Here is a 23,151-nt window from a genome sequence, read left to right as displayed (position 1 = left end):
GCACTATTTTGTATTGTGAACCTCACTTACCTAGGTGGACAGCAGAGGGCTTGGTCTTTCCTGTCTCTCTTTCCTTTCCATTCAAGCCTTTTTGTCAAACTCCAGGTGTGGGGCCAGTCCGGCGACTGGGATCACTGCATCATGGCGGGCTTGCCTCTGGACGGTACCAGTCTTGACAGTGCTGAAGGCTTGTCTCTAATGGCCAGGAGCTGAGCCGCAGTCATCTCAATGAGATCTCTTGCGGCCTCAAAAGTGTCTTGGGTGGAGGATGGCTCCAACACCTTCACCTGGCACTGCCCTGCCAGAGAGTCGCTGTGAGCCGGACTCAACGGTGCTTTCTGGGGCGCCGGAGTCGACAGCATGGACTCTTGCTGCCTGGGAGCCAGGTCCTTCCTCTGGTGTAGCAAAGCATCCCCTGGCAGTTCCGCAGCTCTCTGAGGAGAGCGCCATTTGTCAGCCTTTTTGTGCTTGTGGGGCACTGGAGAAGTAGAGCGGGGCCAGGCCACTGCTGCTTGTTGCGGTGCCGGGGATCACTGGTGCTGAGCATCTCTTGCGCTAGAGTCCTTCCTTGGCACCGATTCGTGGACCGATGCCGGAGTGCTCTGCACCAATGTGCTCAGGCCTTGGTGGTCAGGGGCCGCTGGATGGAGTGCGGCTTCCATGTGCAGCTGCTTTAAATGGAAATTCTGCTCCTTTTTAGTCCTGGGCTTGAAAGCCCTGCAGATCTTGCAATGCTTGGACTGATGCGCCTCCTCCAGAAACCTCAGGCAAGAGTTGTGGGGGTTGCTATTTGGCATGGGGCTTGTGGCATACACTGCACAACTTAAAGCCTCGGGCTCGTAGCATGCCCCAGAGCCCAAGAAAGGGTGAGGGGATAGGGATGATCTCGCTCACCAACCTCGATGCTAACTATACTAAACTACACTAACAACAACTACTATACAAGAAACAAAGAGAGAACTAGATAACTAAGCTAAGGGAGCACTTTCAAGGCAAGCAAGATGCAGTTCCAACGGCCGCCATGTGCGGTTAGAAGGAACTGATAGGGGGTCGGGTCGGCAGGTTAATTTATTGAGTCCAATAGGAGCCGACTTCCCCTCTTTCCCCTGGGTACTCAATCCCCCTCTGACCCTGGCCACGTCCCCATTCCACCCCTTCCATGAGGCCCTGCCACGCTCCCATTCCAACCCCTTCTCCAAAGTCCCCGCCCCAACTCTGCCCCCTCCCTGCCCCTATTCCAACTCCTTTCCCAAATCCCTGCTGCAGCCCCACCTCCTCCCCTGAGTGCCCCATGTTCCCGCTCCTCCCCCTCACCAGTTTGCTAATGCTGCCAAACAGCTGTTTGGCGGCAGCTGGGCGGGAAGCGCTGGGAGGTAGGCAGAGGAGTGGGGATGTGGTGTGCTCAGGGGAGGAGGAGGAGGTGGGCAGGGGGTGAGGGGAGCTTGGATGCCGGTGGGTGCAGAGCACCCACTAATTTTTCCCCATGAGTGCTCCAGCCCCAGAGCACCCACTGAGTCGGCACCTGTGTTGAGTGCCATGAAGGGACCACTCCAGGGAGCTCCCTAACCAACCCAACGGGAGCTAAGGGAAAAAGTTTCCAACGACTGTGCACGTGGCACGCGCACACCTGATTGGAATCGATGTGAACAAGCACTCAAAGAACACTTTGTTACTCACTTTTTCTACCATTCATGATTTCATAGACCTCTATCATATGCCCTGAGTAGTCCCTTTTTTTAAAACTAAACAATATCAGTCTTTTTAATCTCTCCTCATATAGAAGCTGTTCTATATCCCTAATCATTTTTGTTGTCCTTCTCTGCAGTTTTCCCAATTTTAATATACCTTTTTTGAGATGGGGTGACCAGAATTGCACACAATGTTCAAGGTGATATTTTATTATCTAGTCCTTATTGCTCAAATCCTTGTCCTTCCATTTATTAATCAGCCTGGAAGAGGTTCGGGGTCGGAGGGTCCCTGTGTGATTTCACCAGGGCTGTTTGCATCCCATACCCTGCAAATGCAGAGCTCCGGAGCTGGATGGAGATGCCTGTGTGTGTGTTCCTGTGTCCCCAGCCCTGCAAATATGGGGAGCTGGACTGGTGAGTGTGAGGGCCCAGGGCAGTCCCTGGGTGACCAGTCCTTGGGGATATGTGGGTCTATTACCGCAAATGCGGGGAGCTGGCCTAGGGAGAGTGTGAGGAGGAGGGGCTCTGAGGGATGCACTTTCTTGGCAGGAGGCAGGGTGTGGATTGGCGGGGATCTGGAGCCGGTAGCAGTCGGCCCCCAATTGGTGGGCAATGCTGCCGCCTAGTGCTGCGGAGTGGTCCGTGCGGGCAGAGCAAACCGGGACCGGGCTTCAGCGCCCGACAGTCGCTTTAGTAACCAGGGCCGACCCCGCGGCGGTGGTGCTGCGAGCAGGGGCCCCGGGGGCGAGGCGGCTCCTGGCTTTGTCCCTGTGGACCCCCAGCAACACCGCCAGCCACAGGGAGGGCCGGCAGCGGGTCTCCCCCCACGCACACTGGGGGACCAGGCGCTTTGCCCCGGGAGCTTCTCAGCACCGCGGGCTGCTCCGGCCCCCGCAGAGCGCTCCTGGCTAGGGCCGCGGGCAGCGCCCCCGCGCCCGGCCCGCCCCCCAGCGGGGTCTTCGCCTCTCCGGTGGGAGCCGCAGCGCGCTGCGGCCGTTCGCTTGTCAGCTCCGGAGCCCGGCAGCGTGGCGTGTGCTGCCAGCGCCCCCCTGCATGCATGAGTTGCCACCGCCCATCTTTGCACCCAGTGGGGTGTGCTGCCCTCGGGAGTCGGGGGAGACCGAGCCACCAGCCCCTGCGTGACAGATCTACGTTACGTAGCCCCTGCCTGGCTAACTTTTTCCTGAGGCCACAGAGGAGCCGCACTTCAGTGAGCACCACCGGCGCCTTTACCTCGCCTGCTATTTGACAGACTGGGGGCTGCAGTGTGGCTGTGGGGGAACAGGCTGCTCCGGCATCCTCCTGCTAGAAGGGAGCTGTGCACAGGCTTTAATGGGGCGAGACGTGTAGGTGCTCCCACTCTGAGCTGTGCGCCTGCACACAGATCCTAAACCCCGCCCACAGGGCAAAACACCGGGCACACGAAAATATGCACAGAAGCTCAACAATTTGCACAGAAAATTTTTTTGCGCATGTGGCCTGTCAAAAATTAGAGGGAACATGGGGTGCTACCAACTTTGTTATTTCTTAAAGAAGCTGAGCGGTGTAATAATGTAACCAGTAAATACATTGGCAATCGATTTTTTAGCAGGGCCAGTTCATAGCTAATAGTCAGGTGGATGGTGGGGAGGGGATATCAGAGAATGGGTTGAGGCTGCTTGCAATGTTTTGTTTCCAGGTATAAAAATGTGCCCCTTTGGTGCTTAATTCCCTTGTGCAATTACAAAAGCTCCAGCAATAATTAAGCTCAGTCTTCTGAATAAGGAGATGGGCTCAATGGTGGGTGGAATAAAGCCCCCATTTCTCAGCTGTGCCAGTGCTCTTACTGTCTCCTGCCACTGGCTGGAGCCTGCCCTTTACCCCCTGCCACCATCCCTGAGTCTGCCTCCTGCTACTAACCCCTGGCCCCCTAATCCTGGCCTTTACCTCCTGTCCTCCTTCCTCAGCCAGTTACTTAGTAAACTCTTATTGAATTTTCCCTACTCTTGCTTCTGTTGCCGTCTTGCCTTGTAACCCCCATCTCTGCTGTCAGAAGGAACAGGACTGGGTGGTTCTGAGGGAAGGAGCTGGTAGTTGCCATTCAATTGTACCATGCTAATAAGGACTGCCCCTGAACTCAGGACTAGGGCCAGAGTTGTGGGGAAGGGCTGTCTTAGAAATAGCTGCAGTCCAAGTATATTCACTTCTCTTCCAGCCAAAAAGTGTAGGGACCTATTAAGTATAAGCAAAGAGGCTATACAAGCAGGGAAGAACCCTCACCTTTTCTGTACTGGACAACCTACCAGAGAGATTCTGCACCAACAATTTGTGATCTAGAGCACAAGACTTTTGATCCATACTTTTATGGGCCCTGTGCCCATTGTAGTCCAAAGAGTGTGAGATTGACTCCAGTGCCCTTTTAAACACACAAGTTTAACACTATGGGGCAAGGGCTGCTGCAGTCAGCACTTCCAAGCTTGGAGGCATATGGGAGTAAAATTGGACACCTCCTTGGGCTAATTTGCTCCTTCCCCACCCTAATATCAGCTGTTTCAGTAACTGGCAGGGGGTGCTACTGTGAGGAATGGAAAGAAATTGGCGTGCAGAATTGGCTTAGTTGCTCTCTGGGTGCCAGCCAGGATTTCAGCTGGGAAAGCTGTTAGCTATCCTATGTCTCTCTCACTCTCCCTGCCTTGGTGCTTGAGGGAGAGTACTTCTCCCTGCTCCTCTCCCCCCAAATGAAATATTTCAGTGTAACATTCTTGATCCAAGTTGTTCTTGGACTGCATCTTCTTTACTTTGCCCCATTCTGTTTTGCTACAGTATTCAGGATAGTTATTAGAGAAATCAGATGAAGTAATTCTCTCTCCTCACTATTTCACAAGATCCATTCTTTCCCCCACTGTAAAAACAAACACACAGAGGGATTTGTAGCACATTTGTCACTTCAGCCAAATGGCAAAAGGTAACAGAAAGGGCAGAGCTTGTCCAGGTTTTTCTGTTGGGAAGACTATGAAGCAATAACTACATCTTCCAAATTAAAGCACATTCTGGGAGAGGAAAGATGGTTCCCTTGTGATGGGGCAAAAAGTGTCTTATAGAACCGCTCTTTCACATTTGGCAGGGGAATTTGCAAAAATGCACATACTTAGTCTGTCTCAACCAGGGGTGTTTAGAGATGAGTTTCAGAGTAACAGCCGTGTTAGTCTGTATTCGCAAAAAGAAAAGGAGTACTTGTGGCACCTTAGAGACTAACCAATTTATTTGAGCATGAGCTTTCGTGAGCTACAGCTCACTTTATCGGATGCATACTGTGGAAACTGCAGAAGATGAGTGTAACTGTCAAGGAAGGAGAGAGTGGGTGGGCTTTTATTGCTGCTTAATGCAAGTCATTTTAGTTTATCCCTCAAGGTAGCTATAAGTAAATATGGTTTGTTTGTATACTTCTGATAAAGCATGTTTCCCTACACTCTTACAAGTTAGGTGGAGACTTTGCAAGCTTCTTCAGGTACTCATGGTATTGTAAACGTTTAGACACCTTGCACTAAGGCAAAGAGAACCAACCTCAAACAGAAGGGACAGGGTTAAAAAAAAGAGGATAGGGAGAAATCATTTAATCTTCAAAATCACAGGTGGGGTAGCTCTGTGTAGAAAAATTAGAATCATGAAGAGGGAAGGGAATTGACCTACCATAGATCCTTTAGCAGAACAGCTCTGTCCTCGGGCCAGTAACCTTTTTCAGCAGGTAGGAGCTACATTTAAATATATATATAAAAATCTTTGGTAAATACTCACAGGAGAAATACAGTAGCCATATACCTCCGCTACTTCAGTTTAAATCTTCATTTAGATAGTGAAAGTAATTTGGTTTTTACTTAGGGATTGTCTACACTGGCAATTTACAGCACTGTAACTTTCTCGCTCAGGGGTGTGAAAAAACACCCCCGAGCGCAGCAAGTTTCAGCACTGTAACGTGCCAGTGTAGACAGTGCTGGTAGCTACGCCCCTCATGGAGATGGATTTCTTAGCTCTCCCAGCGCTGCGCTGCAACCACGTAAGCCCTGTTAAAGCACTGCCACAGCAGCGCTTTAGCGTTACCAGTGTAGACTAGCCCTTAGAAACCTCCCATTTGAAAATCTATGCTCAGAAGCTGGACAAGTGTGGCTGGCGTGAAAGCTTAGTGTTCGCTCACTAGTATTAGTCTCTTGCTTTCAAACTCACTGTAAACTTCATTTCCCCTTGTAAAGACAAGTCAGCTCTGGATTGGTTTGAAATCATTGCAATGCCACTTAAGGTTGAATTGGCATTTAGTTAATGTGTTTGGTAGATTTAATTAAAGAGGGGGAAAAAGCACTAGTGTCACTGCCAAATGTGGAAGGAATCTAAGTTCTGGCAGAGAAACCTGAAAAACTTTCTCTCACTCTTTATTTCATGCAGCTTAGTGCTGGGGAATTCAGCAGGAAGGACTCTATGGCTGGACACGACAGGGAGCATTATGCAATCATGCCAGCAGCACTGGCATAGTGCCTAGTAGATATCCTTAGGGGTCTTCAAATACAGCCTCAGCCATTCATTTCAGTTTATCGATTATCTTTTCTCCACAGATGGCAATATTAAAGAGCTGCTGGCCAAATAAGTGGGATTTATGGAAGAAGAGAGGGAGAAAACAAAAGAGCCCACTTTGCTTGAACCAGGCTGTGTTTGTAGTGAGACTTGTAGATTTAACAGAACACATACCTTTGAGTTGTTAGTAGCAGCTTGTGTTAACTTCTGTTTTCAATTCCAAAAACTCTTTAGATGACTTGGCCACCCACTTTTCCCCTTAACCCTTCTCTTTCCATGCATCACCATGTTCAAGAACAAGTTGTAGTACAATACAGAGTACCTTGCACTTACAGCATTTTTCATCCTAAAATCGTAGAGCCATTTATATTAAATCTCAACACCTCTGTAAAGCAATTATCCTCATTTATAGATGGGGAGACAAGGGGCCTAATCCAGTACGACAAGTACCCAAAATAGGGATTGTTGTATTGGGAGAACGTAAAATGGAACCCTAGTCAAGGCGACTCCTCTTGAGTACACATGTGCACGCTGACTCAAAATTGTATAGGGGAAACTCCATTATCACCTACCTTGGGGACACCAGCATGCAGGTCGTGCGCCCCACCCTCCTTGGGGAAAAACTGCAGGGAGGAATCAGCCAGTAGGGGCACTTGTAGAAGCAGCCAAAGCAGGGACCTTCAGACATTCAGAGAATTTTCTAGTTTTGATTAGACTTTTTCTGCTCTGTGCTGAGTGGCTGTTTGCTCCATCCTGCCTCTCCCTCAAGGTCTTTCGCTCATCTTCAAGCTGCATCAGCCAATCTTACCCTCTGTCTCCATCACTCTTCCACTTAGCTCATCCCCTCTTAACTAAACACACCCAAAGCCCTCCAGACAAACCCTGGAACTAACATGCCTTTTGCTGCCATCACATGGTGGACTCTGCTTGTGTGTTCATCCCTTCCCCCCATCCTGTGTCTGTCTTGTACGTTTAGATTAAAAGCTCTTCAAAGCAGGGACAGTACTGCTGTGTTTGTACGATGCCTCATTCTTAGTTGGTCCTTAGGCAGTGACATAACAAACATGATTAAAAATAATGACTGAAGTTAATTGGAGTTTTTCTGTTGACTTCAATTGTAAAGATTAGGATGACATGAATTGACTTCATAGAATCATATGAGATTAGGGTTGGAAGAGACCTCAGGTCATCTAGTTCAACCCCCCTGCTGAAAGCAGGACCAACACCAACTAAATCATCTCAGCCAGGGCTTTGTCAAGCCGGGCCTTAAAAACCTCTAAGAATGAAGATTCCACCACCTCCCTAGGTAACCCATTCCAGTGCTTCACCACCCTCCTAGTGAAGCAGTGTTTCCTAATATCCAACCTAGACCTCCCCCACAGCAATTTGAGACCATTGCTCCTTGTTCTGTCATCTGCCACCACTGAGAACAGCTGAGCTCCATCCTCTTTGGAACCCCCCTTCAGGTAGTTGAAGGTTGCTATCAAATCCCCCCATTACTCTTCTCTTCTGCAGACTAAACAAGCCCAGTTCCCTCAGCCTCTCCTCATAAGTCATGTGCCCCAGCCCCAGATCATTTTCTTTGCCCTCAGCAGGACTCTCTCCAATTTGTCCACATCCCTTCTGTAGTGGGGGCCCCAAAACTGGACACAATACTCCAGATGTGGACTCACCAGTGCCGAATAGAGGAGAATAATCACTTCCCTTGATCTGCTGGCAATACTCCTACTAATGCACCCCAATATGCCATTAGCCTTCTTGGCAACAAGGGCACAGTGCTGACTCATATCCAGCTTCTCATCCACTGTAATCCCTAGGTCCTTTTCTGCAGAACTGCCGTTTAGCCAGTCGGTCCCCAGCCTGTAGCGGTGCATGGGATTCTTCCATCCTAAGTGCAGGACTCTGCACTTGTCCATGTTGAACCTCATCAGATTTCTTTTGGTCCAATCCTCCAATTTGTCTAGGTCACTCTGAACCCTATCCCTACTCTCCAGCATATCTACCTCTCCCCCCCAGCTTAGTGTCATCTGCAAACTTGCTGAGGGTGCAATCCATCCCATCATCCAGATAATTAATAAAGATGTTAAACAAAACCAGCCCCAGGACCGACCCCTGGGGCACCTCCGCTTGATACCGGCTGCCAACTAGACATCGAGCCGTTGATCACTACCCATTGATAATCTAGCCAGCTTTCTATCTACCTTATAGTCCATTCATCCAATCCATGCTTTTTTAACTTGTTGGCAAGTATACTGTGATATCAAAAGCTTTGCTAAAGTCAAGATATATCACATCCACTGCTTTCCCCATATCCACAGAGCCAGTTATCTCATCACAGAAGGCAATCAGGTTGGTCAGGCATGACTTGCCCTTGTTGAATCCATGCTGACTGTTCCTGATCACCTTCCTCTCCTCCTTCCAGTTCACTTCAAAACAACATTTTTACTATTCTCTACCTCCGCTTCCAAATGAGTCATGTTTGATAAGAACTTTGCACTGACCCATCTCTCAGTTCAGAAGTGACTGGAGGGCGAAAATATTATTTCCTCTGTTACACTAGGGAATTATATATTGAGGAGAGTAATTAGTCATTGGTTAGTCTCCTCTGCCCCTTTACTAGCATCATCTCTTTTTTAGAAACCATCTCCTTACAAATAAACAGACATATTGCTCCAGCTCAGACCACTCCCAATAGTAAGACTTATGTTTATGACCAAGAGAGCATTGTCATTTCTGAGACTAGCCCATTTCAAGAGGGAACAATGTCTGCTGTTCCTAATACTACAGGACTTCAGGGAGGCTCTGGTTTTAGCACAATTTCCTAAAGATTTTGGGTTCTATTTAAATAATATGTTGGTCCACCTAGCTTGTTTCTGAGATGAAGTTATAAACAACGTTTTAGCCTCAGAGCCGTCCTGTTCCTGACTTTAGAAGGACTTCAGGACCACAGACAAGATGCATGCATATGCAATTTTGAGGTCTGCCTTAGTTCAGTTATCCACGTTAACGTGATTGAATGGGGCGAACAAAGCATCTATATACTACAGCTTGCTGTCTATATTTTTGTTAGAATCTGGTAAGCCTGTGACCTAGCGAGAGGTACAATTTACTATCCCTTGCAAGGACCATGGCTAGCTATATCAAATATTAAATATCTACTGGTAACTTGAACCTGGTCTGGAATTCCTATTGTTTACTGGGGTTCACACATCCTGTTTTCAGTCAAGAAAGTATTGTAATTTTTCTTTAAAAGGGAAGAAAAAGATCCAATACCTCTCTCCAAGTAAAGGAAGATGGATATAGTGTCAGGCTCAATTAGATCCAATTGTGATGGCTTTCCCCAAAGGGAACAATGCAGCTTTTGTGATGCACTCCCAACAGAAAGCTTGGTAGTTTTACAAAAATAATCCTGCAGCCATCTAGGTGCTGGCCCTCCTCCCTGGGGTGCAGAGGAGAACCCAGTGAAACTCCGCCGTCCTAGCAGGAAGTGGGATTTTTTTTAAAGTGTGTGGGTGGGTTTCTGCAGCATGAAAGAAGGAATTATGAATGCTCTAGTTTCAGTCAAAAATACATCAAAATATACAAGCCAGAAAGATTACAACTGGAGACAGCCATAACCTCTTTGCTAGGGCTATATTGTGGAGAGCTCATCTACCTGGGTGTAACTTGAGGGAAGCTGGCTAGGATAGAATAGTTTGGATGAAACAAAGTAGCCTGCTACAGCACTAGAAGTACTTAAAATGCAAATGTACAGGAACTCCAGACCATCCCCCACTGCCCCTCCTCTGCATGGAGGAAAGCAGCTTAAATACAGCCAGGCCTGGAGAGGAATGTTAAAAAGAGGGGAAGAATCACCCTCCTCCTTTCCATAGGGACCCTCACATGGCGAGATTCAGTATGCATGACTGAACAAGCAAGCAAGCAAGCAAGGACAGCTCCTCTTTTAACTTTCCTGAACAATGGCTTTGCTCCTTCCATCATTTCACATTCTCTCTAACCCCAACCCTTCTTTAAAATAAAAGGGGGGGGGGGGAGAAAGAGAGAGAAAGCCCTGCTGCAGTACTTAGAGGGGAGAAAAGCTTTGTTTCATGCCCAATAAACAGCTTAAGCCCCTATCTTGAACAACAATACAAACCTCACATCATAGAAGTCTAAAAGGGACCCTGTCAGGTTAGAAGTCATACGTTAAAAAGAAAGATTTCGATGGTATAAAAGGACATCTTAAGATTATTAGAACAATGTTAAAAATCCAATTTTTCCCATTTCCTCTTTACTTTTATCTCAGAGTGTACAATGAAAAAGTGAAACAGTATAGTCAGTTTTCTAGTTATTCACTTCCAAGTTCTCATGCACTAGCAAAAGACAGCAATTTTGTGTTGTTAATATTGCAGGAAAATTTTTGGGGTGTGGGGAAAGAGCAAAAAACCAGTTTTCATGGACTTTTAAATGAAACAGGAACATTGCCATGTGTCTTAAGTTTTTTAAAAACGTTTTCCCCCCTAAAGTGTCAAGTTTGATCTACTACACATCACTTTACCCCTATGTCCCTTCATAACAAATTTTATCAGTTGCAGTTTGCCCAACCCCAAAATGAACTGGTACCCCAACATTAATCTCTACTTTCACTCAGTTTATCTGAGAAAGTCAGCTGTTCTCATATACACTATTGGCCTTTCCAAAAGGAAGCAACGCTCTCTTGTACATTTCTAATTATTACATTACTCAACATCCTGCACAGGATTGACCAGACTCCCCATTTCCTTTTACTCAGACCAAGTCACTCACTAAGTCAAGAGCACAGGCGAAACCCTCAATAAGCACACCACGTTTCTTGCGACCAGTAGACAAGATACCTACCTTTAAAAAAACAAAAACAACACAGATACAGCTTTTTTTCAAAAACATACTTCATATTTCCTCTTTTATTATATAAATATCAGTTTAACCTTTTACTGTAAGAATATAAAATGTTTTAAGAGGATCTTTGTTTTTTTTATACAAATTCACAAACAGTACAATTAATCCATAGGGGTCTCTGGGTTTGCTTTAACACCATGGTCTGGCCTGTTATTGTTGAGGATTTGAGATTTTGAATTAAAAAAAATAAGTAAAGAAAAAAGGCCAACATTTGTTTCTTTAAAAATTCATCAATTATTCTTCCTCTTTAAAATAATAATTAAAAAAATCTAAAGAACCAGCTCCATTTTACTGACAGAACAGAGATAAGACAGATGAATTTCAGTCTCCTCCCCTTCACATCGCAGCCTCAGGCCCTGCAGGCCTGTTCTGCTCCTCTCCCCACTTACAAACAGGAAGCCTCACACAACAGTGCCTTTTTTTGTAGGTGATTTGGGAGGGAGAGGGGAATATTTGCATATATATATATATATATATATATATATATATATTTTAAGAAACTGAACTTGCATTTCACACATTTCAATACCCCAATCCTCAGTATGGATTCTCACATGTTACACATGTTTGTGCTAGAGGAATAAAAATGCAGAAGCACAGCTGGATCCCCAAGCCCCAATGGAGAGGGAGGGAGAGGCACAGTCAGAATGTGAAGGTGGGGCAAATTAGGGAAAGCTTTTTAAAAAAAAAAAAAAAAAAAGTTACAAACCCAAGGGGCATCTTTCCAGTCTAGGCACAAAAATGTTTCAGTCTCAAAATCTCTTTCTTGTAAGAATTCCAGGGCTTTAGAGAAAAAAGTAACAAATTAAAACGAGGTAGCCAGACATTATATATATATTTATATATATAGAATATATTCAGCAGAAAAAAAACGTACTTAATCCACAAGAACAGCAACTTCAAATGTCTTTAAAAATAAAACCATGGAAGAAAATGAATACTGAAGAAAGAAAGGATGAGAAAAAGGATGTAAGCAAGGGGAGGGTGGTGGTGGTGGTAAGAGGCTGTTTTGTAGTAATAATTTTTTGTATGCATTTCAAAATAAAACCACGTCACAGTATCTCAAATGAAAGCAAAAATGAAGCTGGAGATTCTTCCTTAAGTCCCTTGGGCAGATAGGAGCTGGTCATCCCCTCCGCCCCCAATCCAAAGGGGAAATGAATGTATGGCTGGATATGTCTTTATCCCCACTTCTAAGAAAGAGAAGGCAGGGAGGAAGAGAGAGAAAAATGAAAGGGAGGATGAATGACTAAGGTGACTCCATCCCTCCAATGCAGGTGGGACATTTGAAGAGACTGGGATCTGTCTCCTTCTCTGTTGGGAATGGGGTATGGGGAAAATGGTGTCTTCATCCCCAGTATGAGGAGGAGGGAGAAGTATTAGGAGTCTATCTTCATCCCCAGTGCAGAGAGATGGGGAAAAGAGTGGAGGGTCTAGGCACTCTCTCCAACCACAGTGCAGGGTGCAAAGGAATCATGTCCCTGTACTCAACTCGGGAGGGGAGGGGACCAGTGTAGCTCTCTCTATATTCAATGCACTGGAGAACTGGTGTGGTGGGAGATTGTATCCAACCACAGGGCAAAATGGGGTAGAAGTGAAGAGGGGGTGGGACTGGAAATAAATGGAATATGTATATCTGGGAAAGGCTATTTCTGTCACAATCCCCAGTTGGGATGGGGGAAAAAAGAATTGGAATGGTTTGACAAGGGGGTGTCTTTGTTTGTACCCAGCGCAGAAGGACTGGGGTCAGTGGATATGGAACATGCAGCTAATAAGCTTTTTTTTTTTTGGGGGGGGGGGGGGGGGAAGGTGGGTTTCCCATTTCCATTCCCACCCCCATTAGAGAAGGTCCCTATTCCCAAAACTGAGCAGGACTGGAGGTGAATAAGAATAGGGGGCTTTCTTCATCAATCCCTAGTGCATGAGGGGTTAGAATCAGAATTGGAGTGGGGAGGGGTATCTCCAGCCCCAGTGCATAAAATTGCAAGCCTCTATCCCCAATGCAGAGAAGGATGAGGAAAGGGGTAATGTATTCCCAATGGAAGGCTGGGGATGACATGGAAGAAATGAGGGTTCTCTCTCTTCCCTCTCCTGCCCCAGCCAGTGCAGAGGTGGGTAGGTGGCATGGAAGGGATGGGGTGGGCTCTCTCTATCCCTGCCTCCTTCCAGTGCTGGAGTAGGCAGGTAGCATGGGTCTGTGTGTGCGCCCCCCCCGCAGCAGTTAGTCAGTGAGTCCCTCCAGAGAGGATGGAGGTCTCCAGGTGCCCCCTCCTCTCACCTCACCTTCTCGCTCTCAGTCATTTGCCAAAGTCCCAGGTTAAGCACCTTGAGACAGGGCAGCTGCGTGATGCGCTCCAAGCCCCGCTTAGTGATGCGGGTGCAGCCATAGAGATCAATGCCTGTGAGCTGGCTGAGGTGCTCCGCAATGAGCTCCAGGCCCTTGTCAGTGATACGGACACACTGGCCAATGTTGAGCGTGCGGAGCCCGTGCATCTGGCGCACCATACGGTTGATGCCTTCATCGCTGATGTGGCAGGAGCAGAGGGAGAGGGAACGCAGCCCATCCAGGCCCTGTGCGATATAGGCTAGGCTCTGGTCCCCCACCTTGTCACAGAAGGAAACATCGAGGCCCGAAAGGCGCAGGCTGCCCATGGCCAGATGCATGATGCCTGTGTCGCTGATGTTGTCACACGAGCGCAGGTTGAGGCTGCGCAGGCTGCTCATGTGGGACAGGTGGAGCAGCCCCGCATCAGAAATGCCCCCACAAAAGCTGAGGTTGAGCTGGCGGAGGCGTCCCAGGCCTCGAGCCAGGTGCTTTAGTGAGAGGTCGCTGAGCTTCTGGCAGTCCTGCAGCGTGAGCTGCTCCAGGCCCAGACAGCCCTCAGCTGCACTGCGGGTCATGCCCGCCAGGTGCCCAATGCCCACGTCAGAGAGGTGGCGGCAGGAGCGCAGGTTGAGGCTCTTGAGGCGCTGCAAACCCCAGGCGATGAGTAGGAGGCCGGTGTTGGTGATGTTGCTGCAACCGCCCAGCTCCAGCACCTCGAGGCCCTTGAGGTACTGGGCGATGCGGCCCAGGCTGCTGTCGGTGATCTGTTTGCACAGGCTCAGGTTGAGCGCCCGCAGCGAGCCGATCTCCGCCACGAAGGCATGGCCCAGCCCGTTGTCGGTGAGGTTGTAGCAGCCGCTCAGGTTGAGGCTCTCGATCTCCGCCATGCCCTGGATCACGTAGCTCAGGCTGCGCCGCAGAGACAGGATCTGCACCCGCCGGATGCCCCGCGCCGCCAGGCTGGGGAAGAGCGAGGGGTTGGCGCGGCGCAGGTGCAGCTTGGCCTCCACGCCCCGCCACACGGAGCGGTGGTAGGCGGCGTCCCGCCAGGCCGTGCACACCTGCGCCGCGCGGCCCTTGTCCCGCACCTCCAGGTACCCGAAGATCATGGCCAGCAGCTCCGGGAACAGGCAGGAGATGTGCGTCTCCATCGCACAGCCAGGCCCGGCCGCCGCGCCCGCCGGATCCCCGCTGCTCGGCTCCTCCGGGCCCGGCCGGCCGCCGCGCCCGCCGGATCCCCGCTGCTCGGCTCCTCCGGGCCCGGCCGGCCGCCGCTTCCGCTGGGTCCCCGCTGCTCGGCTGTGGCTGCTGCCGGCTCCGGGGCCCTCACATCGCCGCCCCGTGTGACAGGCCGGGGGGACGCTGCTCGCGGAAGGGGCCCGGCCCGGCTCTGGGGCTCCGGCCGCCGCCTCTATCCCCGCCCCGGGCGGGCCGCGCTGCGGCCCCCGCGCTGCTGCAGCCGGTGCGGGCGGGCCGCCCCGTGCCGCATTGTGCCGCCTGCCCCGGGCGGGGGCTCCCGGAGGCGCCTCTCGGTCCCTGGTGCCGGCTCCGAGCCCCGCCGCCTCCTTTGTCTCCGAGCCGCCTTCCCAGCCCCGCAGCCCGGGGCCGCCCGCAGCCCGCTGCCCCGCGCGGGGGGAGAAGGGGCCGCGCCGCCGATCCCGACCCCGCCGCTCTGGGCCCAGGCTCCGCGCTGCCGCCGACGGGATCCGCCTGCTTCGCTCCTCCGCGCTGCGCTCGCCGCTGGGCCCAGGCGCCGCGCTCCGGCCGGGGGGAGGGGGAAGAGAAGGAGGCGGCGCTGGGCTGGGTCTGGCGACGGCTGAAGCCTTCTCCTCCCCCAGCGCAATGGTACGATCCGGAACACTCCGAGCCGTCACCCTGGAAACAGCGCGGCCCATTCTCTGCGCTCGCGGATTAACCCCTGCCGCGCCGCCACCGCCGCGCTGCCCCCCTCCCCGGGAGCTCCCGGCCGGGAATTCCCTTCCCCCACAGCCAGCCTCGACCTGGCGCCTCTTCCTCTCCCGAAGGAACCATCCCCCCGCCGCCAGCGGGCCGCAGCCCGAGTCCCCGCTCCCGCCCGGCCCAGCAGCAGCCGGACGAGGGGCCTGGACACGGTCACCCACCGAGCCGTGCGCTGCCCCGGCCTCAGCACCGCTCCCTGCCCTCCGCAAGTGTCTCCAGAGCCCCCGGAGAGCCCCCTCCGTCCCTCGCGCTGCAGGGCGGCATATCACCCCCCCCCCCATCCCCGCTGCCGCTCATCGCTGCCGGCAGGTTAAGGTCACAGCTTCCCACCCCCCCCCCCCAAGCCAGGAAACACCGTAGCCATATGTCTGGGGAACTTCAGCTCAGCCGTAAGGGCCCCGGCCGCCCTGGCTTTGTCTCGATTTGGGGGAACTAAAGCCCTGGTGTAGGCAGGGCAGCTTGTGTCTTCATAGGCCTGGGGCTCTGGGTTTCAACTCGACCAGCAAGCACGTGCTGAAGTACAGCCTGCCCTGTCTGCCCTAGAGTTGTTAGGGGAGGTGCTAGCTAACGTGGTCTTTAAAAAAAAACAACCCTTTTTCACCCTTGTCTAGGCCTAATTTCCCATGAAGCTCCCTAGGAGTCTGTGAGCTGAGAGATTTGGTTAATTGTGTATCAAGGTGACATTAAACAGCAAGGCTGGGCTAGTCCATTGGCTCCACACTAGGAAGTGAAACCAGGACAGAAAATTGTTTTCAGCAATGGGGCATGTGAACAAATATTGAAAGTGGTGTAAGTGCTAATGTAGACCAGGCACAGGTCATTAAAAGGCATTTCAAGTACAGAGTGCTTGAGACTTGTATTTGCCTGGTCTTAACAGCCTTTTGTGCATTAGTAAACATTGTACATGTTAACGGGGGTGCAGCTGCACTCATGTTAAAAGCAGCTTAAGTGCTAGTATAGGCCAGATAAAACTTTTCAAAACAGTTTCAGAAAACAGTATTGCCTTTTTCTATTGGAAAAGTACAACAAAATTCCCACTGGGTCAGGTGAACCTGGGGAAGCCTTAGGACTCATTTTTAACACTGTTTTGGTAACTTACTTTTTAGCACATTTAACTAAAACACTAACAAAACTGATCTGGTTACTGGAGCCTAGATTATACTACAGCTCCCATGAGCCTGGCTGAACTGATAGCACTAGTTTTAATTATTTTGTCCGTGTCCGGTGTAGAAAAGGAATTTAAACTGTTCTCAGTACTGATTCTGGGGAGATACTTGGTGAAAACCATTTCACCAATGGTTATTTCACCTAGCATAGACAAGTTGCAGTCATGAGTTAAGATTACTATGAGAACCATCACTGATGCATTTCCTGACTTAAGTGTTTACAGCCATAAATTGAGCATTATAGTTTTATTTCTGTTTCCCTCCGGTCTTTTTGTTTTTAGGTAAAAGGGGAGATTATAAGGCTAATATCTCTCTTGATTTGTGCAGTTCCAGGCTTGAATCTTAAATAACTGTGAATCTCCACAATGAAATAGCTGCAAAACACCCATACTCCTGTTGATAGTATAAATTATACATTATTCTGTAGTTCATTGATAGCATGTTAACTCTAAATTCAGAGAACATTTTGTACTGCACATGTGCTAAGCCATTTTTTAAAATCATGCATATAATGTTTGTTTGGATTCTTGCTGCATGTTTGCCAGGAAACTAGTTATTTGTGATGAATAGCCACCAGGAAATATATGGGCCCTGATCCTGCATTCTTATCCACTTACATGATTTCCTATATTAACTTGAGTGAGTTTCTGAATGGCCATGTGGGGTCTATTATAGCAGATCTTACTGCGTGTTTGGGATCTAAACTTGTAAAATTCAACCCATTTTTGTGGTTATTAGGTGGGGGAAAAAATCTTAGGCTCTCATTCTGCAATCTGCTCATCCTGGGGGGACCCTAACGTGAATGTGCAGCCCCACTGAAGTCAACTGGGCTCCTTACGGCGATTTCCTGTGTGGATCCGTCAGCAGGATCAGGTCCTTAGATTTTATCTATTTTACACAGGAAAGACTATTTTCTACCCTCTCCCTAATTATAAAATATCCTATGTGAATAGATTTTACTCTAAATAAATAAAATCTACTTTTCTGTTTAGACCAATCATAGAAAACCTCAGCCAAAAAGAGAGATTTTACATAAAGATGACAGCAAATGAAAATGGATTGTAATAGAAGTGCTGACACATTAACCTTTCCAAGTGCATATCATGGTATATAAACTATATGGGCCCAATCATGCAACCCTTATTTATAAGAATTGTTTTATTAAAGTCAGAGAAACAACTTGTATGAGATGTCTGCAGGATTGAGCTCTATGCACATTGGGCAAAAGATGAGAGATACGGAACATGGGATGGTAACATTACAGAATGTTGGGATAGTTGTGTTACTCATAAAATTGGCAAAGCTACAAGTGTCATCCTGAACAAATGCCCATATAACTTTTATACCTTTATACTATAGTGTATTCCATATATGCCACACTTGTTCCAGAAAAAACTGTCCTATAAATGTTTTTATGTATTTTAATTACTATTTTTCAATTCCTCTACCTTACAAATTAGAGTGGTAGAAAAAATGACCATTTAAGGCCTAAAAAATTACTTAAAACAGTATTTCTATCTGGTATTGGGGTGTCATGATTTTAATATAGGCCATCTGTGACTAGCAAAGGCTACAAACAGATGATGCATATTCTTGGAGAGCCTGAAATCTCTTTCTCCCATGGCATGCAACAAGAATCTTTAAATCCTGGTTGTCCACAGAGTATCAAAGCTTTTAAATCTCTCACCGGTCTAAAATTGACTAATTCTGGTCCTTGGACTGGTTGTAAAATTGAATCCCTGATCCACCATGGTAGAGGGGAAAAGAAAACATTTTTATAGTAGGTTATTATTTTATCTAAAGGATGGCTCTTTCGAACCACTCAGAGTTTTAAAATATCTGCATGCAAGTGGAATGGTCAAAATGCACAATAAATGCAATTTATCACATGGTTTCCTCTGTTTAACCCATAGTTGCAGAAATAAAGACATTCATGCCATGTTTATCCTGACCTCATGTGGTACAAATGTTTTTATCACATAGATGGCTAGCACCATCTCTTGATAAACTGCATTTATCAAAAACCTCATAGGCACTCAGACTGCTGATCTATCTCCTGGAACTATTTTTAGCATTCCAAACCCTTGAACAACTCCAAACAGCTACTATCTCTTTTTGAAAGGACTTGACAGATAAATGTTTCATTCCCCCCTCCAGCCCCCTTAAATTACACTGGTATTTGGTGCAGGCTGGACAGTTTTTATTGGTAGGTTGTTCAGGGTGATTTGCATAACTGGATTGTGGCTTCAGCACTTGTGAGTTATTCATGCTGATAAAACTGCACTGTCATGTATTCCGTAACTTATATCACATGTGTGGTCATGATATCCATGGACTTTTCTGCAGTTCTTGTCTTAGCCTGTCCCTATTTGTTTCCCTTGCCTCTTAATTCATAGTACAATATTCTCTCTCTCCTTCAGGCATGGTTCAAATGAAGCATATAGTAAAGATAGTGAATAAAGGTCCTGTCATAGGTTGTACTTTCACCTGTGGGGACGAAAGTGGGTGCCTCTCATCACAGACATCCTTCTCTAGCTTCAGGTGTCTCTGTAGAGCCAGTTTAAGGTGCAGAGTGTGATTCTCTGATCAAAGTTTTGGGGGAGAGGAAAGCAACCCTTTACTAGGCATTAAACAGTCCAAAAAAAGGTAAGAGCGAATCAAATAATGCGGCAGCCCACAAAACAAAATAATGCGGCTCCCCCAGCGGTTCCCCAAAAGATAAGAGGTCAGTAGTGTCTGTGAATGGGGTCTGGGCCCCTCACTCCCTTGTGTCCAATAGGACCCAGGCTGGGCACCCCACAAACAAAAGGGAAAACAAAGGGAAGAAGGTCCCTCTACATCTTCAGAGGGCCCAGGTGGCAGACGCTTTTCAGCAGCTTAGTGGGTAAGCAGCCCCTATTCTGTGGGGCTAGGGAGCTCTGGTTCTGCTTCCCTCTGAGTGCCATTCTGTGCCGGGCTTGGATTCTCCTTTCTAAGGAGACTTCCCTCTCCAGATTTGACAGGCCTCACAGGTACGCCAGGTTGGGCTGATCGTGCCCAGAGGAGCTCTTTGACCCCTTACTGATGTGTGGAAATGTGTCCTAGTACATATCCCTGTGCTCTTTCCCTGCTTCACTCCAAGTGATAGAGCTCCAACCAGGGATATGGAAAAATCCATCCTGAATTTAGCAACAGAAATTTCGCAGTTGATATTTTCCACTGAATGCATCCGATGAAGTGAGCTGTAGCTCATGAAAGCTTATGCTCAAATAAATGTGTTAATCTCTAAGGTGCCACAAGTCCTCCTTTTTGCGAATACAGACTAACACAGCTGCTACTCTGAAACCAGTTGATACTAGCTCTCTTGCCAGTGGGTGGTGGCTGCTGTGATTCCAAGGGAGTGAGGCACCTATTAAACTATTGGCAGCTATTAAAAAAATAATGTTCTTCTGACCCTTTTCTTCCTTTTGCTCTCTATCACGCTGATTGAACTCTAATCCAGCTCCAAAAGCAGGGATCGGCAACCTTTCAGAAGCGGTGTGCTGAGTCTTCATTTGTTCACTCTAATTTAAAGTTTCACGTGACAGTAATACATTTTAACATTTTTAGAGGGTCTCTTTCTATAAGTGTATAATGTATAACTAAACTATTGTTGTATGTAAAGTAAATAAGGTTTTTAAAATGTTAAGAAGCTTCATTTAAAATTAAATTAAAATGCAGAGGCCCCCGGACCGGTGGCCAAGACCCAGGCAGTGAGAGTGCCACTGAAAATCAGCTCGCGTGCCGCCTTCGGCACACATGCCATAGGTTGCCTACTCCTGTCCTAAAGCAATGTATTCCCCACCCCGCCTAGCTGACCCTAATCGAGCCCCTAAACTAAATTCCTGATAAGCTACATTCCCTCTGACCCATCTCCGTGTAATGAGGATGTTTCCATCTTCCTTGCTTCTCTTCTAACATTCTATTTCTCCTTCCTTCTTCCCTTCAGTCACCCAGCCCCAACTACTGTGCTCGGCAGCATGCCGATTCAAAGGGGCTAGCAGCTTTCCCCAAAATAGCAGAGAAACCTGCAGGAGGCGCTCTCTCTCTCTCTCTCTCTCTCACACACACACACACACTTGCAGCAGGTATAATAGGCCAGGGAAGGCCTTGCCTTTCCTGTCCCTGGCACCAACCTGCCGCCAGACACCCAGGCCGCAGTGGCCCCGGCCCTTCCCCGAGACCCCCACTGCCTTCTCCACTCCACACCCCCTTCCGTCCCCACTGCTCGCCATGTCCCTCCTCCTCAGGACGGAGGAGTGAGGAGGGACGCGGAGAGCCAGCGACCGGTGGACTGAGCAGGCTCAGTCGGGCGCTGGGGCCGGCAGCTCGGCGGGGGAGCAGAGCCTTTAGGGGCAGGAGGAGCTGGCGTTAGGGGGACGGCAGCTTGGCCTGACCTGACTCTGGCAGGGGGGCTGGCAGCTTGGCCTGGCAGGCATGGGGGGGCCAGCAGCTCGGCCCGGCACTGGGGGAGGCTGGCAGCTCGGCCCGGCCCAGCACTGGGGCCAGCCTGGTACTGGGGGAGGCTGGTGGCTCAGCCCACTCCAGTCCCGCACTGCGGGGGAGGGGAGGCAGCAGCTCAGCCCGATATGGCTGGGGTGGACCAGGGCTCCTCTGGTCGCAGGGGCCCCTCAGAATCAAGGCTTCTCCTTTTACAGCGGGGTTTGGGGGCTCTGGCGTATGTGGGGGCAGGGCCTTGGACAGTGGGGCGGAGCCGATGGATTTGCCTCCCCAAAGCAGGGGTTCACCCACCGCCTATGTGCATGCGCACACACACACATGTAGGAGTTGAGCTGAGTTTCTGTGATTAGTTGATGTTGACTTTCACTTTTCTGTCTCTTGAGATTTCTCCCCCTTGGATATTTGTTTTCTAAGTGTGGGACATTTCTGCAAGGCCTAGTGTACACTGAAGAAATTTCCCTCAATTTTAATTGGCTTGAAAAACCAGATAAGCCAAATTTAAAGCTGGCTGGAAATGTAGCATAGACCGCACTCCAGGTGGCCTAAGCTGTCTTTAGCAAACCAGTTTCAGAACCTTCTTCAGCAGTTTCCATCTGGAGTCTAGTCTATGCTATGGCTGCAAGTGGTTTTAAAGTTCATTTAGTTAAACTAGTTTTAAAATGAATTTTTGGGGTAATTTTCCCACGTAGACCAGGCCACGATGCTCCTGTAGCACTGTGACAGTTACAGCCAACGTTGTTCTAGTCACCAAGTCCTGACATGAACTAGCAAAGAGAAGGTGCCAACGTTTCATGGCACTGATATTTTCTGGAGGGTGTCTCTTGGAGACCATTTGCTACTCTTCCGTTTCATAGGCTAAGTTGACCCCATCCATACTGACAGGGGTGCTGAGAGCCATTAAAACAAACTGTAAACCCTGTATATGATGGAAACCACTTCAAGCCAGGGGTTCTGGCAGCACCCCCAGTACCCTTAGTTCCAACACCCATGTGCACTGACGAATTTTCCTACAGTTAGTAAGGTGGCAGAGGAGCTGCAGCTGGGTAAGATGGGGTTTCCTTTTCTTTCATCTCTGAAATGTTCAGCACAAATGATTCTGTAAAATACCTCTGTACTGTAATAAATAATTCCATGGCAGAGGTCTCCAGGATTAATAGAGATCTGTGCCCATGAATGCAACCAGGGTGAATATGTACTGCATATATATCAGAGCAGGGTCTGTCAGATGGGTGGATTACTTTTGGAATCTGCATTGTGCATCATTCCACTTGATCCTTTTCCTGGCCAGCTATTATAATAAAAATATATAATCAGACAATGTTTTTTGCGATTAAAACATCATGTTCCTCTTCTCTTGCAGACTTTTATTGTAAATATCAGATCACATTGAAGACTTCATGAAAGAAAACATACAGAGTGTGTGTGTGTAATACAGATAATACAGTTATGATATGTTAAGGGGCTAAAAATTAATAGTCTATATTACATTTTCTCAAATCTGTCTGAATTAAGCAATCTTGGTTTGCCATTTATTGACCTGTTTCAGTGTTGATAGCATCATTCAACATACGGGCACTGTGGATGTACAATAAGGCTTGGTGCAAAATTCAGACCTGCTATCTCAGTGCAAAGAGCAGGTTTAAATTTGGGCCTTTTTTGAAGGTAGTGGGGGACAAGGTTTGTTGTTAATAAGTGACCTTGAAAAAAAACATCACAATACTTCCAGGAGGCACAGGACTGAGAGCCAGGAGTTACATTGCCACCATGTTGGTATGTGACTAATGCTGCAGTAATACACAGGGATCAAGCCCCACATATAAATCAACAGACAGGACTGTGTGATGAACAAAAATATATGATCCAGGAAATTACAATTAAATGCCATGGTACACAGGGGATGCACTGCTTGTCTGCTACTGTGTGACAGGATGGTCTAGTGGTTAGAGCAAGGGACTGGGATCTAGGAGACTTGGGCCATGGTCATACGCAAGGCACTTCACTTCCTGTGTGTTATTTTCTCCATGTGTAAAAGGGGTCTTATGAGGCTTAATATGTTAATATTAGAGGGAGGGTA

The 23,151-nt window shown here is 48.4% G+C and overlaps 2 protein-coding genes across 3 annotated transcripts in view; one reads left to right on the top strand and one right to left on the bottom strand.

Annotated features, from left to right (window-relative positions):
* Positions 1-23,151, top strand: part of WNT5B (Wnt family member 5B) — a 99,292-nt gene that overhangs the window by 41,066 nt on the left and 35,075 nt on the right. The gene's annotated exons all lie outside the window — the stretch shown is intronic.
* FBXL14 (F-box and leucine rich repeat protein 14) lies at positions 11,214-15,345 on the bottom strand. Its single transcript, XM_048828693.2, has one exon. The coding sequence runs from the start codon at positions 14,622-14,624 to the stop codon at positions 13,422-13,424; it is 1,203 nt and encodes a 400-aa protein (XP_048684650.1). The 5' UTR covers positions 14,625-15,345; the 3' UTR covers positions 11,214-13,421.

The sequence above is a fragment of the Caretta caretta genome, chromosome 1 (assembly GCF_965140235.1).
Source record: "Caretta caretta isolate rCarCar2 chromosome 1, rCarCar1.hap1, whole genome shotgun sequence".
NCBI lineage: Eukaryota > Metazoa > Chordata > Testudines > Cheloniidae > Caretta > Caretta caretta.
Note: the sequence above shows the minus strand (reverse complement) of the source record. Positions and strands in the feature narration are given on the sequence as shown.